Here is a 16,176-nt window from a genome sequence, read left to right as displayed (position 1 = left end):
GGCCTGTCTCTGTCCACAGGCTTATGCAATGATGCTGTCTCTCTCAGAGAACAACCCTTTGCACGGGCCCTCCCAGAACTCTCTGGATGCTTGGCTCAGCATGGGAAGTGGACCCTCGGAGACTAGCAGTTATCACCCTCTTAACCACGTCTAGATGTGAGCGAGAGAGGAAGTGGGAAGAGGACAATAGAGTGGACATGAGTAGTGAGAGGTCACGGACTCCCAGAAAGAATGAGTGTGTGTGTTGGTGTGTGTTTGCCTGTATTTGTGTACGAGAGCGGAGGGAGAGCTGGAGTCCATTTTGGAGGCGCCTCACATGACTGTCATAGAGAAAGCACTGCTAATCGCCTGTGATGTGAAGGACGTGATTTTAAAAAAAAAAAAAGAAAAAATGAAAGAAAATCAACAGCGTTGAAACTCTGCATCCTTCGGTCCACGAGGCTCCCCCAGCACCACAGAGACCCCGCAAGAGGCTCTGCAATAGACACTTGTATGTCTCTAAAAGTCTGTGTACACCGCCTACTACAAGCACTGCAGCATGAGCACTGCAACGGCAACACGTGTCCACCAGGGGGAGCAGTTTCCCCGGGGGACAGAGTGGTGCTGTGCATCATTGATCTGGTTTCAGTTGAACATGCAGAATCAACAATAGCACCGCAGTAAATGTTACTTGAGGAGATAACAGATCCAGTAGACTGCTGATTTTTATTGTTTTTTTGGAGAATTACTCGGAGAACGGTGTTCAGTCGCAAGTGGTGATTTCAATGAGCTATCTAAGACACTTAGCCATCATAATGGTTACCCAGCGTGATCATGCTGAAAATGAACTTTTAATCGTAAGACAAGTCTTTCTCTGCTTGTTTATTTCATTGTCATTTGTTAACTTTAATTTACTTGTTTTTCCTCTTAGATACAGAACAGTATTGTTTCTTTGTAGGCACCACAGTGCTAAATTGTTAATATAATTATTTTAGAGAAGGACCAAATTTGTATGATATTGTCATATGATGTACAAAATAACGTAGATGTTCATAGCAACAGTGGTATGTGCCAAAATAACCCATAGATAATGTTTTGTTCCCTGACAATCATTTCATTTCCAAGGGCCTTGCCTTTTTCCTAGTTTGTTTTATTTTTGTTTTGTTTTTCTTTATTTCTTTCTTTGCGCTTATAAATTTGATTTCACAAGTGTGTGTATGTATTTATTTTCCTTGGTTATTTTATCATGACTGGAGGGATAACAAATGAAGAAAGGTGTTTTTAATCCCTCTTGTTGCTGAAGGAATGAACGCCCATATAAAGTTCAAAAGAGAGCTCTGATTTTGAGGTGTGCCAAAATGGGGGGAAAAAAGAAAACGTTTGAAAAAATTTTATTTATAGTGATAAAAAGCGTCTGGTGCGATTAGGCTGAGATGACGGGATATGGACGGCAGAAAAGGGCATTACGTTCACCATATCAAGCTCCCTCTTGTCTCTTTTTACTGGATATTTACAAAAAATCGGCATGTTTTTGTGAACGCCGCGCTCCAGAGATCACCTCTGCGTGGCAGCCGAGGATCAGGCAAGAGAAACAGCCACAGTGACGAAGAAACTTCTAGAATTCTGCTGCTTCACCCCTCATGGTTTAAAAAAAAAAAAAAAACCTCGTTGCTTCTTCACTGAGGGAACAGAAAACGCTCCATCCCCAGTTTCACTTGTCTTTTTATTCCCTTGTTCACGTGTGATCATACTGAAAACTCATTCCGTGTGGTGCCACGGAGGCCAGGGGTCAAGTACTGTAGATAGATGTAGATAGTGTAGGATGCAGGGGGGAGGGAGGGAGGGGGGTGCATTGTGGTTTATCGTTGCCTTGATCCTCCCTGTGAAAAAGGACTCTCACATCCACCTGATGCTGTATTTTTATTTTTATTTTATTCCAAGAGTGAAAACACATGGGTCCAAGCTGTCCAGCTGAGCAGCCTTAGATCTCCACCACCATCCCATTTCCAGACCAGCTTGACAGGAAGAAAAATCTGAAACAGAAGCACTGTAATTTTTCGTTTTCTCCTTCACCGCCGCAGGTGGTGGCGTGATGCGAGGACTGATGCATCATCTCATTTTTCTAAAGACCGAAGTCGTCTTCTTTTTTCTTTTCTTTCTTTTTTTTGTACACACACCTATATATAAATAATTTCACTGAATGAGATTCCATTCATTGTAAACACGTCGCTTCTGACTCAAGCTAATGAAATGTAAAGACTTGGGTCGCTGCGTTCTTGGGGTGACTGTATGTAGAAATCTTGTCATGGACTACTGTAATAAGTACGCGCTGTGTGAAGCAGAGGAACTGAAGGCATTGAACTATTCCATTTTGCCAACTTCAGAAAGTATTCTGGCAGATGGTCGCTGAACATGGTTGCTGTCGACCCCCCCCCCCCCCCCCCCCCCAGGAGAACGTTACAGGAGAGAGTAAAACTATACATATTGGGGTTTTTTTTTTAACTGTATAGTATTTTAAAGAATGAAAAGCAATGATGCATTTGTCTGAAGAAGAAAAAAAATCATTGAAAACATGGGGTTAAATGGATGGTGCTTGTTTTGTTTGAATCTCAGTTGTATATCGCCTCTGTTATGTTTATTGAAAACAGACAAAAAAAAAAAGATATTGTGCATGACGTGTTTAGCGGTCATAATGATGTCCATTTGTGAAATGTGTATCAAATTTAAAAAAAAAAATAAGACAAAAACCGAAAAGGCAAAAAAAAAAAAAATCCGTAGATGCACTTATTGTACATGTGATTAGGTTAGTAGGTTTGACTTTGAAGTTTTTGACTGCCTCATTGGTGGCTCTGAAACACATCCAGAAAAGACTTGTGGGACAAGACATAATGAAAAACAATAAAGGATTGTAGAATAATACTGAACAATTCTGAAATTGCAGTTCTTTTGATGCTTGTGATTATTGAAGATGTACTTTAGAGAAATTTCACTGAAAAGATATGACTCTGATGTTAATTCTGTAGAATAGCAATGTATACCAAATGTAATCTTTCCAATGCTATGAAGAATTTATACATGAAATTGATATGCAATAAAACCTGTGTGCTTTTTAAAGCTGTCCCAACTGCATTTGTGACATGTTAAAAACAATTTAAAAAAAAAAAAAAACAGCCAGTCAACCATCATTTCTAAATTTCTATCATTACATTTTTTTTTATAAATAGTTTATGTACACGGGTTTTTATTTTATTTTGAATAATTAAGTGGGGATTCACCACCTATACGTTCAAACGACTGTTTAAACGATCAGAACATCCCTTTGCTAAAGATTATTAAACCAAACATCCGCATGTTTTTCGCTGGAATTTATCCTCACTGTAAAGGACGTTACCGGTAGTCGCCACTAGATGGGAGTAATGTCGAACCTCTCCTCTTCCACTTGTTAAATCAAAATCTCAAAAGTTCATGGAACAGCATAACTCTTTTTGTAATCTTCCATGGACCAGTTATAGTACAACTTTACTCAAGTCCTGTTTAAGGTTTGTTGTATTTTGCCTTACTTGAGTATATTATTTCCGGCTACTGTATATTATACATATTACATATGTGTTGTCTTTACCATATTATTTTGATTTTGTTCTTTCTGTGACTAAATGAGTGCACCTGTAGCGGTATTTATATCCGCGTAGAATGTTTATTAGGCCTGTGACTGCACAATATCAATGTGTAATGACGCAAAATAGCCACTAGATGGCGCGTGCTGTGTAGCTTACAGGACTGCAGCTTCTGCCGTAAATGTGGCGAAAGCGTCGTAAAACTTCCTCAAAACAGCTGCGTTCCTCAAAGCTTACATTTCGAGCCAGATGTTGTTGGACCCATCCGTGCGCGTATCCGTCCCCTTATTTTGCATATTCAACCACTTTGGTTTTCATTCTAAATTAAAAGTGTGTACCCTCCGGTTCTACCTGGGTTTTTATGTTTTGTTCTTTAGTGTAGGGTTGCTTTTATTAACTCCTGAGACAGGAAGATATTAAATGATGTAAAGAAAATCTACTGTTTTGACAGTCAGCGACACTTTTTAGGGACACCGGGTCTCAGCGCAGCTGCGTCACTAATTTTTCTTTTTTTTTTAAAAAAAATAGTTAATTTGTGCAAATGCATATGATCAACACGTATATCCTTATTTTCTAAACGTTCTACAATAATAGAAACATTTTTAAAAAGTTTTCATTTAACAACCTAATGAGGATGAAAGTTTTTTTTTTTTTTTTTTTTTAAACAACTTAAGTTTTGCATGTCGCATTTGAATAGTCACCTATAAAAGAAATTCAGCCGAACCCGTTTCTAAATGTTCGTTTGCAGAAGACAGCGAGATCATTCACATGACATGAAATTTGAACCGAGTCATGAGAATTGGGATTAAATGCGTCATTATCGTATCTACAGTTGGGGAAACTGACCAGTCAGCCTTAAAAACAACAAACGCATCAGTCAAGACTTTGGATTTTGATCGATTCCCAAAGAATCCATTTGCCGGTCTGCATCAAAAACATCACGTGTCCCTTTAAGAGGAAGGAGCGGGGCGCAGCGAGGCGCTCTCACACTTCCTCTCTGCTCCCACAACCAAAACATCATGGGGGCGTCTGCGGCTCACAAAGGCCCCCGTCTCGTCTGATTCTGTGGGGAAGCTCCGCCGCATCATGCTCCAGCTCAACGACACGGTGGAGCCGGAGAGCCCCGGCGCGGCCATCCTCCACCCCGCGGAGACCGAGGACGGGGTCGAGGTCGCCTTCACGCCGCCGGAGGCCGCACCAAACCTCGGGCGCGGAGCCTCGGCGGCCTGCTGCCCCCCGCTACAGAAGCTGACGCCTTTCCATGTTCACAACCCAACCATCCAGGCCAAAGTGAAGGACTACTTCGTCTTCAGGGTGAGTTTGGGTTAAGCAGTGTTGTCCGCGGGTGGTCGGGGGTGGCTAAACAGCCTGGTTTGTGTTGTGATGATCCCAGCCAGGTACCATCGAGCAGGCTGTGAGCGACATCAGGAGCGTGGCTCTGTCCTCCGAGGATGGAGAGGTGCTCAGTGTCTGGCTGCTGACAGAGTGAGTGACCTGTTCCCCAGGGCAACCCGGGAGAAAAGAAAAGCAGCTCTTGGCTTAAACTTAAGGCTTTCTGGTGTTTGTTTCTGCAGAGTTGATCACTGGAACAACGAGAGGGAGCGACTCGTGCTCATCGCCGACAGGTAATCCACAGTGTGGACGTCTCTGTCTGGGAAGGAGCTGCAACGCCATTTACAATCCGATCCGTCCCGCAGGTCGCTGCTGGTGTGCAAGTACGACTTCATCAACCTGCTGTGTCAGCAGGTCATCAGAGTCTCGCTCAACGCCGTGGACACCATCTCAGTGGGCGAGTTCGAGTTCCCGCCCAAGTCCCTGAACAAGTACGACACGTTTTGTAATCTCAGGCAGCGGGAAAGTAGCGCCCCCACATCCTTTAATGGCGTCAGTAAACCCGGGGCCTCATTTATTAAATGAAATCTATACACACACACATACACCCATTCCCTTGTCTACGACTCCACACACACGCTCTGAGCTCTCTGTTCCGTCGCCGTGGTGTTAGTGGAGACGGCGGAGCCCTGTTCCGTTGCTGAGTCACTTAGCTGGATGGCTAACAGCACTCACAATGGCAGCAACTGTCAGGAGCTAACAGGCAGCAGCCAGAGGTCATCAGACGGAGCGTAGAGAGCATCCCTCCTCCACAAAAGCCTGGTGCCCGTCCTGTCCCGGTGGGGACGTAGTTAAAAAGAGGAGAGTGATGCTGGAAGATGCACCGGTATTAGAAATGAGTACAACATTATTCAAGTAGACCCCTCTGGTCAGCCTGGGGCCACAGGTTGGAGGATGTAGCAGGCTGATGGGTTAAAATAAAAAGACTAAAATAGTTCTTGTCTTACAGGAGAGAAGGGTACGGGATTCGTGTGCAGTGGGACAAGCGTCCCAGGGCCTCGTTCCTGAACCGCTGGAACCCCTGGTCCAACGACGTGCCCTACGCCACCTTCACAGAACACCCCATGGCCCGCGCCGATGAGAAGGTGGCCTCTCTCTGCCAGGTGTCATCTCTTTAAAAGCAAATCTACAGTCAGCCTCTTGAATACTGTCGGCCCCGGGACCGAAGACGTTCCACATTTGCAACCATTTCGTAAATTCCCTAGTTGGAAATTGTTTGAAAAAGTCTAATTGGACATTTGCTTTATTTGAAGACAATGCTGCCAGGTGTCTCTGTCGGTCTGGATCCATGTCTGATGGTTCTGCTGTTGTGCTCTCATCCAGCTGGACAACTTCCGCACCCAGCTGGTGCAGGCCGTGAAGAAAGCCCACAAAGAACAGCCCATTCCCGGCCGCGCCAACGGCGTGCTGATCCTGGAGAAGCCGCTGCTCATCGAGACCTACCTGGGCATCATGTCCTTCATCAACAACGAGGCCAAGCTGGGCTACTCCATGACGCGCGGCAAGATCGGATTCTGAGTTCCACAACACCTCCCGGCCCACGTGTCTGTGTGGACTCTGTCTGGAGGGAGGCCGGCGCCCCCCCCTCCCCCCGGAGCGTGGTGCACGGCTAGACGTGCACGTTAGCTAATGTAAAGCGGCCCGGCTGCTGAAGGTAGCCAACGCATTTGTTTGTAAAAAAGAGCTGCGCGCAGTTCTGCCAAACGTACACGGGCCCTCAGGAAAACGTTCCCCTTGAGAACCTCTGTACTCCAGCTTCATGCATTCTCCTGTTCCTCTTTTAACACCCCCCCCCCCCCCCCCATCAGGCCAAAGATGTCACACTTCACTTTAAAACAAAAACAAGCATTATTTCAGAGAACAGAGAAGAGCTGGGAGCTGATGACGCGGTTTTTGATGATGTTTTTTTTGTTTTAAATAATGTGGGGAATACAGGGGTCATGTCACATGACTGCCGTTATGTTAGGGAAACAGATTCAGGATCAGTGGACAGTTCCACCCCGGCGCCGCGCTCTCCGTGCTGGTACCTCATTAGTTACATTGTTGTTCAGCGCAGGTGTGAGGCAGCGTCGCTACTGCTAAAATGTCCCCGTAACAAATGTTTTGCTACAAAACTGTTTGTTTGTTACCACACAACATTGCTGATGTTTACTCCTGGTCTTGACTAGCGCATGTTCGCTGCACGCTCGGCTTGCATGATTTTAGAGTCTTCTAATTTGATTCGAATCGGATTTGAACGTGCTCATTTTGTTTTATTTGCCTGCTGTTAATTAAAAAAGCATTGTTTTTTGGCAGCCTGGATTATTTTGAAAGAGATTAACCTGTTATTAAAAACAATGTGGTTTCCTTTTCGTCCCAGCTGTAACACCGTAGCCGTGGGGAAAAAAATAAATGTCTACATGTTCCTGTCGGGACCTTTGGCTCCGCTCATTGTTTGATCATATACTTACTTAATATTGTGATTAACAGCAAGTTTCAGGATTTTGTGAGGAAGTAAAAAATACAGGATGCCTGTAGACATAATCCTTCTAAAATAGGTTTCGTTGGGATTTAGCTACCAACAAGAAAAGCAACTGTTGAATTGTTTTCATGGACAGCACTGAGGAATGTTCTGGACACTTCAAAAGTTAGTTTGTCGTATTTTTCACAACAAAGATGTGTGTTGCGTTTTATGCTACCCAGTTTATTATAAATAATCAAAGAATCCACAGTAAATTCTACAAAACAATTACAAAAATACAAAACAATTACTTGCTTGGCTTTAAGCATATATTTAAGAACGGTTCTGCTGGTAGAAAAAGCTCCGAGAAAATCCAGCACTCGTGAGGAATGTTGCGAAATGCCTGACGTGACAGTAGCTGGACCAGGAAGTGAACGTCACGCACTTCCTGCGAGTTTTACTCGTGGTCCTGGTCAGCGTCCATGTAACACAGGCAGAGCTGCTCCTTCCCGAGGACGAGCAGGGCGTCTCCCCGGCAGTGCCAGTTCAGCGCCTGGACCTGGAATCCACCTGACAGACGGGCCACATGTCAAGATGAAGACATCTAGCATGGAGATTTATCCCAGGCTCTGGCAGGCATGTCCCTGGGATGGAGCCAGCCTCATACCAGAGGAGCCTGTTACCTTCAGTGGGGACTTGCACGGAGACGCAACCTGCCGGGGTCCAGAGATAGAGCCGGGCGTTGCCTGTGCACAGAGCCAGCCGGGGGCGTCGGGGGTCCCACTGGAAGCAACGCACAGCTGATGTCTGCTCCAGCACGGCCTCCAGGCTCATCTTCTGCGTGTCCCAAACCCAGACCACGCTGGCCATGTTGTCTACAGTCAAAAAATAGATGCTGCAGTGAGCCGACAGACGCAAATTCCCAAATTGCAGCGGCTTATTTTCGAGTCTCCCAGAATTCTGTTGGGTTTATGATATAACAACTAAATCCAGGCACCATTTTTAGTGGCTAGATAGCGACTGTCTGAGCTGAATGCCAGAGCAGAAACGCCGATCTTGGGGTTGGCTCGGTCCTGATCTGGTTTGACCACAGGAATCTGGACCGGCAGTGGGTTGATCTCATCTGGAGGACCAGCCACAACAAACAAGAGTTCATGAGCTGCTTGGAAAAGCAGAAACAGGAAAGGCTATCGTTTCAATAAGGCTAAAACTGGATGTACATTTGCTCCGAGTATTAAAGAGGGCGGAGCCATCCGAGATGGTCTGCAGAGACAAGTCTTCAGCACCAACCGCTGGTCTTCGCTCCACTTCCTTATACACCACCTGGAAACACAAACACCCAGGAAATGAGCCATGCGCCGCGCCTTGAAGGCTCAGCATGAGGAGCACACAACACTCACAGCTTTGGTGCTGTTGATGCTGGCAGGGTGCTCGAACTGAGCCACTTTCTTCCACGTGATGTGATTGAGGATCCGTACCTGACGCCAGGGGCGAGAGTTTCTTTACATTCAGGCTTTTATTACCAGCTGAAGCGTTGAGTAAATGCTGTTTCTGCTGTGCCGATTATCCTTCCAGACCTTTTCGTCGTAGCTGCCGATGGCCAGAAACTGGCTACTGGGGCTCCAGGTCACAGACTTGACGCCCAGCGACCACTCGTAGGCACTGTAAGTCGACAGCAGACGGCCGTCCAAAGAATACAGCAAAACTTTGTACTGCAGAGACAACACAGCTATTAAAACAGGATCGCGGCAAAACCTTTGCTAGCATCTAATCTAAAATGTGAATGTATCAATGTTATCATGGGAAATATTGCCTCATCAACATAATCTACATGCTAAGTGTACGCAACGACGCTACGCTGGTTAAGCTAACGGTGCCTCCAGAGATCCGGTGAATGTAAGTGACACACATGTCTGCATGACTCACCTCCAGACAGCTATCCCAAACAGCCAGCACGCAGCCGTTAGGAGACCATTCCAACCCTGCCAGATCCTGTGTCTCCGTCTCAAAATGCTGTCACGAAGTTATGCCGCATTCATTAAGCGCTATACTTTTACTGAAAAAACACCGCTCACTCAAAACAGACCCGAGTCACGATGACGCCTTAAACGACACCGCCATAGTCACATGCTGAGAGCGTAAACTTTAGCTTTAGCCGAGTTAAACATATCGTATTGGCCATAAAACTCACTTACCCTGAGCAAATGCCAGTCGTCACACACAAATACACTGACATAGTCTTTACAGTCGCGACGTTCAGCCAAGGCCATGTAGCTGCCGTCTCTGCTGAAATCTATACCTGCGTGGGAGAAGATGGATGGACAAAGCTGGGGTTCTACAGGTAATGACTTCTACCATGTTTTTACAACCCCGATAAAGATGAAGTGACTACGGGGGGGAAGGAGTTCTGCAACTGCTAGACTTGTGTGTATTGTGCTATTTTGATAACTGCAATTTGGTTTGTAATCCAGAGTAATTATGAGGCTCCAGCAGGTCGCTGGTATGCAAATATCATGGCCATATTCTTTATATGACAGCTGTGGGGATACAAGAGGGCATAGTGTTGCATGTGGAAAATGGGAAGAGTTGCAGACAATCATTTTTCCCCAGGCTGCTGACAGGCCTGTTATGAAGAGCATGCCCCATTTACTGAAGAGGGACGCAGCTGTCAGCGAACTGGGCCTGCGCCACAAGTTCTGGAACAGCATGTGATTCCGGGCCTGTCCTCAGGTACTCCTGGAACATCCCCTCCCCCCCACAAGCCAGGGGAAAACAAGGAAATCGATATTATTGTCATACTCACCCTTCTGACACACTTTGGGATACTTCATGTAGGACACAGCTTTGGTGCACAGGGACCAGACGGTGATTCTCAGCTGTAGAGGCGCCAGAAGAAACAAATGTAGGAATTATACAAGTGAAAAATATGTCAACATTTTGAGTGAATGTCAAAAAATGTGACAAAAATACACAAGACAAGACAAAAAATAGAATCTGCCCTCAACGAGGATGCTCACAGTCCCATAATAACAGGAGGGAAGATCCCAACCGGGGATCCATCTTTAAATGGGCTATTGATGAATTTGTATAAACAGTCAGAGATACTGGTTTGAAACCCTTAAGGGCTCCGTAGAGTGAAGCAGTGTTGTGTGTCCGAGTATTTCCACAGGGAATTAACACAGATACTAAACAACTGCTGTTACACAGACAGAAAAAGAACACCGCAATTAAATTAGGCTACATGTATTACATTAACGGATCCAAAACAACATCGCAACACATGGCGGGAAAGAAAGTGGGGCCCGTTTAATAGCCAAGTTGTAATGTAAGACGTATTTGCCTCAAGTGTGAGCGATTAACAGCAACTTGCGCCGCCAGCGTGTTGTTAGAATCCCGTCAAATGAGTCGGTGCCGCGGAGCGACGATCTGGCCACGAGCTGGCACAAGAGAGGCCACATGTGTTAATGCTTGGCTTTGACAGCGTCCACTTAAATACCCGCTGCACATATCAGCAAAACGAGACAGGAGGCACCGGGCCAGCAGCACCGCAGGTTAGCAAGTTAGCAAGCTGCTAATGTGGACAGACATCAAACAGATTAAATGCCAAAAGGTTATATACAAGCAGGTCATAATGGAATGTCGGAACGCTCCGTTTTGGTGAGGTATGGATACCGACGTTACTGGCACAGTCCACAGAAAGCCAGTAAATTACTGGTGCAATGTAGAGTAGCTGTCCTGTCCGATCATGATTTGGATATTTAGATAGTAAAATAACCTGGTTATAAGCTTAAGATGATAGTAAAATACCTGGTTATAAGCTTAAGATGAGAACATTCTGTAATCCCAGCGAAAGTAGGAACAAGTGCTGGAAACCAAAAAGAAAAAAAAGTGAATTTGTGAAGCTTTCCTGCGTAGTAGTAGATGTAATAAGGGTTCTTATCTTAGCAATAATAAAACCTGACATCTGACTGATGGGTTTTGCATGTGAGAATGTGCAGAATTCACTGAAGTGACACAGCTTTCATCAAAGTGTCCAGACAGACATTTGAACTGGGCAGAGTCTGTCACCTAACTGGGCTGAAGTGTCAGCCCTCCTGTTCAGTCAGCTCCGCAGGCCCCCGTCGTATCACCGCACAACACTCTTCCTGGACATCCCCCTCAGGCGTTATGCCATAGTAACCGCGATCAACAGCGCTCAAACACACACACTTACACTTTTTAGATGCCTTCAGCCCAACATACAGCGAATGTGTGGAGATCAAGTCCTGAAAGTCAGTGTAACCCTAAACTGGCTGAAGGAAGGGGAGCACGAGGAAAATATTTATCCTTGTGGGGGGCTGGGAAATAAGATACTAGCTTTAGTAGGTAAAGATGGACATAAGACCGTCACCAAAGGTGCACAGTAGCTCTATGATGAGGGCAAAGGCTTAGTTAGTGTAGGTTCCTGTGAAAAAAGGTCTCTCCGTGTAAACCATGCCGATGGAACGCATCAGAAATAGCAATTTATCATCCCTCAGCCAGTCGTCAGAACAAGGAAAAGCACAGAATTGCAGAATATTCTCATTATTGGAAGCTGAGGGTGAGAAGATAACTGAGAAGTCACTGCCCAAAGCTACTAAGAGCAACCTGGGAAAAGCAACGGCACGGGCCGCTCTTCTTGCACCCTCGGCTGTTGTCAGACAGCAGCAGAGTGCATCTGATGCCCATCTGTCAGCAGAAGATTAGAGCGAAGCAGTTCCACACAGAAAACCATTTCAGCTTGACATAGTCCATTTCTACTGTTACAGCCCCGAGAACGAGGAGCTGGAGCCGCACGCGGCCCACATGTTCGGCACACACGAGCGAGCTGTTGTCCCCTGCCGTGGCGCAACAGCTGACTACATTTGGTGTTTGGTTCGACGGCGACATTAGCAACAATGCTGCATGTTAGCAAGGCTCCAGCGGCACAGGCTGCCAATGTCGCAGCTAATCTGATCAATCAACAATCAAAAAAACCATTAGAGAACCAAGACAAGCTGAAAGATGTCCTTGGCAAGGCATTTCCACCCTTAGTTTACCAGCCTTGACCTGGTAACGATGGATTACTGTGGATATACGAGTTATTTAATGAGACCATCCGTGCGTGAGTCTTAGACGAGGAAACCTGTTATATGGGTATATGTGAACCACTCTCTGCATTATATACTGTACCACACAGAGTGCATTCAGGAAGGGCTGAGCTACCGTCTGCAACAGCTACAAAAGACACAGATACACACACACAAACACACACAGGCAGGCAGCTGTCCTTAAACACATTAATATAGCAGGCTGTTTATGAGAGGAGCTGAAACTGAAGCTTGACACGGACACCCGTCTGGCACGGCCTTAATGAAATGTTGGGCTGGGGTGAAGGTAAGTTCATTGGGATCCTTGGCACTTGGTCGCCGCTACCTAATTTGCTGCTGTTAATTTAGCTTTGGATCCTCGACTACACCAGGATGCTCAGTAAGCAGGACAGGGCTTCCTGCTAGAGGGCGGAGGGCTCCTGAATGCAACGCCACAGGTCCCAAGATGACACACCTTTTCTTCCTCATTAAACAGCCAGGTTATGAAAATCTAAACAGATGGTTTCACTTGATGGATACGACTTAACCAACAGCACAAGCATGCTGTAAAACCTCTGATGCTAGCCGAAGACGCAGCTGGAGCCGTTTCCATGCTGAATCCCTATCTCGTTACAAAAAGAGCCCCTAACCTTTTCCACCCTCTTCAGACACAAAGCAGACATGCCACAGACACTTGCCCTCTCTGCACCCTCCTCCGGATCAGACACAGTTGTGTGTTCGGCCACAACACCTGTCAAAGGATTCCTGGAGTCAGCTTCAGCATGACAGACACAGCCCGCCGCGGTGCCCCGCGGGTGGCTGCCAGTGCTTCTCACCCCGTCCAACATGTGCTTGCTATGGCTTGAATTCAAACCGGGAGTCAGGAGGCAGAGAATAGTACTAAATGCATCTTTATTAGTCTGGGATTTACTCTGCGGACCAGCTCCTGACACTTGTGTTATGTTGGCAGCGGCCAGTGAAATTCGGTTTATCCATCATGTAAACTGCTATTTCAAGCAATAACACACAATCGCAAGATCCAGTGGGAAACATGCTGCTTCACATTAATGTTACGATATGGAAAAGTGCATTCTAACCATTTAAATTAATATTGACAATGTTTCCTAACTGGAATGATGCACCACATCTGCTGATAAAAAGCAAATGAAACTCCAATGTTCAATTTCTACCAAAGGAATAATGTCTCACTCATTTCCAATATGGCTCATCTGATTAAATCTAACCTTTTATTGTTGAATTGATTTTGTTTTAGTGAAATCTTGTTGTCATTACAGCACATTTTAATAGCACTTTTAATAGCACTTCGCTCACTTTTAGGCTAAACTCCTAAAATAAGAGGACCCCCGGATGTCCCACCTGTGTTGGAGAGGTTCTCCAGCATCTTGTATGACAGGATGCTAACAGGAAGACGGCAATGAAATCAGGCCGAATACATCTATCTTGTGGGTGGTGGGGGGGTTGCGGGGGTGGTCAAGGAAGGCTCTGGTGTCTGGCTATTTTCAGATTCCCCTTCTTTACGGGCCAGCAACAGTTGAAACCAGACAAGCTTGTGCATAAACACACTCCTGAGCACATGAATGCGAGTGACCATGCGCACACCGACTTCACACTTACATGGAACTCAGTGGTGTTGAGAATGTGACGTCCATCTGGACTCCAGCGTGAGGAGAGCAGACCTATCGAGCCCTCATCGATCTTGCAGTGCCAGTCCGGTTGTTCGAGAGACCACACCTGCAGAGAAAAGGAAACAGGCCCGAGTCTTGATTTTCAACAGAACAATTACTTCAGCAGCAGAGACCATGAAAGACTGGCGCTGGATACCCCTTCAGAGGTAAACTCCATGTGATAGACACTGAAAGGTTGTAGTCTTAGCCACCACATGCATTCAAAAGAAGAAAAAAAAACACAAACTGCACAATATTTTGTACAAAAGTGTTTGATAAGAATTGAGTAAGAAAGAATAATATGTGTCTCTAATGCACATATTTAAGAAATGAAAAATACTGGAAATAAATAGCCTTATAAGACCTTTTTAAGGAGCAATTGTAATGTGAAGGAGCAGACATTTGGCCAAATTTCTGCTGCTCATCAATTTATATCATATATAGGTGAAATGATACAAAGAACTCCCACCATGAAAGCACCACGGCTGTAAAACAGAAGACACTTTAAAGACGTATAAGACTTAGAAGTACTAAAATATCTTTAACAAACTCTATATTTGTAAAGTATATTTTAGAAAAAGAAAAAAAAAAGATTTTGAAATCAGTTCACACAGGCAAAAGCTTGACTAACACCGATGCAAAGATCAAATGAAACCCAGCCACACTAAAATACTACTAGCCGGATTTTACTGAAACATTAAACAGTTCCAAGGAAAGGCTAAAGTTATATTTGCTCCTAATCGAATAAGATTTACTGTCACACTATCGGCATCACATACAGACCAAATAAAGACGTACTTGTAGCGTCATCTCTGCATACCTGTACCATTCCTCTCTTATACATAGCGCAGAGGATGAAGAGAGAGTCAGAAGACCAGTCCATGTGAGAGATCTGGTCCAGGCAGGAGTAGAGATGCAGGATTTGTAAGGTGCTCATGTCCCGAACCACCAGCCTGTATTGAACACAGGTCGCCTGAGAAGAACAGTCCAAATGTGAATTCACAAAAGTGCTACTGATTTCATTTGTTGGGGGGGGCTTTCCAAAATGTTAATTTGATGTCTGACTGACTTACTTACCAAATATTTTCCATCCGGTGAAACTTTGCAGAGCTGATTGGTCTGTTTGAAAACCTCTGAGAAATTCATTTGGATGGTCCTGCAAAAGAGATGCTAAACTTAATCCTACGCTACAATATGCAGCATTTCCCTCTTTCAAGCACTATGGTGTGGTTTGTTTTTTTGTTGCATGTTTTATCGTTCTCATTTAGCACAATGAAACAATGCGGATGAAAAATAAACTCTTCCCTCGTTTGACAAAGAATCTGAAGCATGTGTAGTTTCCAAATGCTGACACGTGGTGGCGCTTTATGTCCGAAAAATATACCTGCTCTGGATAGAAAATATTCACGCAAATTCTACAAAAAAAATACATTATCATGACTCAGATACATGATTTAAATGGGCAATGAGCTTACAATAATAACGGATTCGGTTTAAAACCAAAGCATATGCGGTCCACATGTGGTTAAAAAACACGTATTTTTACTTTAGGCAAGCAAAGAAGTTGACAATAACCCTTTCAAGCAATGTAAAGCCCGCCAAATGTGCGTCTACCTGGCTTTAGTGGTGTAGTTTATATCAAATAGGTGTAACGTTGGGTCAGTAGAGATTGTGCAAGCAAAAGTAAATCAAAAAGAAATCCAGCAAACAACTCTCGACTCATACAGTACTCAAGTAAGCACACCGCTAGCATTTCAGCAGTGCTCCCTTTGTGGGCATCTTCTAGGTCTAAACTTACTTTCAATCACAAATGCTTGAAGTAGTCGCTTAAAAAAGACAGTCAAATAATCGCATAATCAGATTAGAGATGGTTTTCATCGCATGACTTGCACACAGGTTGCCGATGCATGCATCCATCTGTAGCTAGTTTGTTTGGGCGAGCTAATGACGACAAAATGGCTGCGGACCAATCAGAACGT

At 44.9% G+C, this 16,176-nt stretch overlaps 3 protein-coding genes across 8 annotated transcripts in view; 2 read left to right on the top strand and 1 right to left on the bottom strand.

Annotated features, from left to right (window-relative positions):
- The window catches only part of prdm16 (PR domain containing 16), a 144,332-nt gene extending 141,239 nt beyond the window's left edge, over positions 1-3,093 (top strand). Inside the window, exon 16 of the mRNA XM_057041987.1 lies at positions 20-3,093. Coding sequence (XP_056897967.1) covers positions 20-32 — 13 coding nt within the window. The 3' untranslated portion in view covers positions 33-3,093. The remainder of the gene's footprint in view (positions 1-19) is intronic.
- Positions 3,094-4,549: 1,456 nt separating this feature from the next.
- Positions 4,550-15,792, top strand: tprg1l (tumor protein p63 regulated 1-like). 5 transcript variants are annotated; one of them, XM_057041997.1, is made up of 7 exons: positions 4,551-4,907; positions 4,987-5,078; positions 5,168-5,218; positions 5,291-5,416; positions 5,935-6,088; positions 6,239-6,600; positions 15,782-15,792. In XM_057041997.1, exons 1-6 carry the CDS (start codon positions 4,680-4,682, stop codon positions 6,596-6,598), a joined length of 1,011 nt encoding a protein of 336 aa, XP_056897977.1. In that variant the 5' UTR covers positions 4,551-4,679; the 3' UTR covers positions 6,599-6,600; positions 15,782-15,792. The 5 variants fall into 5 exon arrangements, 4 of the variants coding, with proteins under 4 accessions (XP_056897976.1, XP_056897977.1, XP_056897979.1 ...); XR_008951886.1 differs by having other exon boundaries at positions 4,558-4,907; positions 6,309-6,600; XM_057041996.1 differs by lacking the exon at positions 15,782-15,792 and having other exon boundaries at positions 4,550-4,907; positions 6,239-7,399.
- On the bottom strand, positions 7,648-16,153 carry wrap73 (WD repeat containing, antisense to TP73). Of its 2 annotated transcripts, XM_057041994.1 has the most exons (13): positions 15,996-16,153; positions 15,275-15,353; positions 15,018-15,170; positions 14,148-14,264; positions 10,229-10,301; positions 9,621-9,724; positions 9,352-9,438; positions 9,003-9,137; positions 8,826-8,903; positions 8,646-8,748; positions 8,423-8,548; positions 8,109-8,300; positions 7,648-7,995 (listed from the first exon to the last, which is right to left on the bottom strand). In XM_057041994.1, exons 2-13 carry the CDS (start codon positions 15,341-15,343, stop codon positions 7,883-7,885), a joined length of 1,350 nt encoding a protein of 449 aa, XP_056897974.1. In that variant the 5' UTR covers positions 15,344-15,353; positions 15,996-16,153; the 3' UTR covers positions 7,648-7,882. The 2 variants fall into 2 exon arrangements, with proteins under 2 accessions (XP_056897974.1, XP_056897975.1); XM_057041995.1 differs by lacking the exons at positions 15,275-15,353; positions 15,996-16,153 and having other exon boundaries at positions 14,996-15,128.
- Positions 16,154-16,176: the final 23 nt, after the last annotated feature.

The sequence above is a fragment of the Takifugu flavidus genome, chromosome 8, assembly GCF_003711565.1.
Source record: "Takifugu flavidus isolate HTHZ2018 chromosome 8, ASM371156v2, whole genome shotgun sequence".
In the NCBI taxonomy this organism is placed as follows: domain Eukaryota; kingdom Metazoa; phylum Chordata; class Actinopteri; order Tetraodontiformes; family Tetraodontidae; genus Takifugu; species Takifugu flavidus.
The sequence above is the reverse complement of the archived record's forward strand: the minus strand, read 5'-3'. Positions and strand labels throughout refer to the sequence as shown.

What these genes read in the sequence shown, in the direction of transcription:
- wrap73 (XM_057041994.1), bottom strand. Translation starts at nt 15,343, where the DNA reads ATGAATTTCTCAGAGGTTTTCAAACAGACCAATCAGCTCTGCAAAGTT. An exon ending in TCAACACCACTGAGTTCCAT is followed by an intron (nt 10,302 to 14,147) that starts GTAAGTGTGAAG and finishes GCGCCTCTACAG; the next exon opens with CTGAGAATCACCGTCTGGTC. An exon ending in TCGGCAGCTACGACGAAAAG is followed by an intron (nt 8,904 to 9,002) that starts GTCTGGAAGGAT and finishes CCCTGGCGTCAG; the next exon opens with GTACGGATCCTCAATCACAT.
- tprg1l (XM_057041997.1), top strand. Translation starts at nt 4,680, where the DNA reads ATGCTCCAGCTCAACGACACGGTGGAGCCGGAGAGCCCCGGCGCGGCC. An exon ending in CCGCCCAAGTCCCTGAACAA is followed by an intron (nt 5,417 to 5,934) that starts GTACGACACGTT and finishes CTTGTCTTACAG; the next exon opens with GAGAGAAGGGTACGGGATTC. An exon ending in AGGTGGCCTCTCTCTGCCAG is followed by an intron (nt 6,089 to 6,238) that starts GTGTCATCTCTT and finishes CTTTATTTGAAG; the next exon opens with ACAATGCTGCCAGGTGTCTC.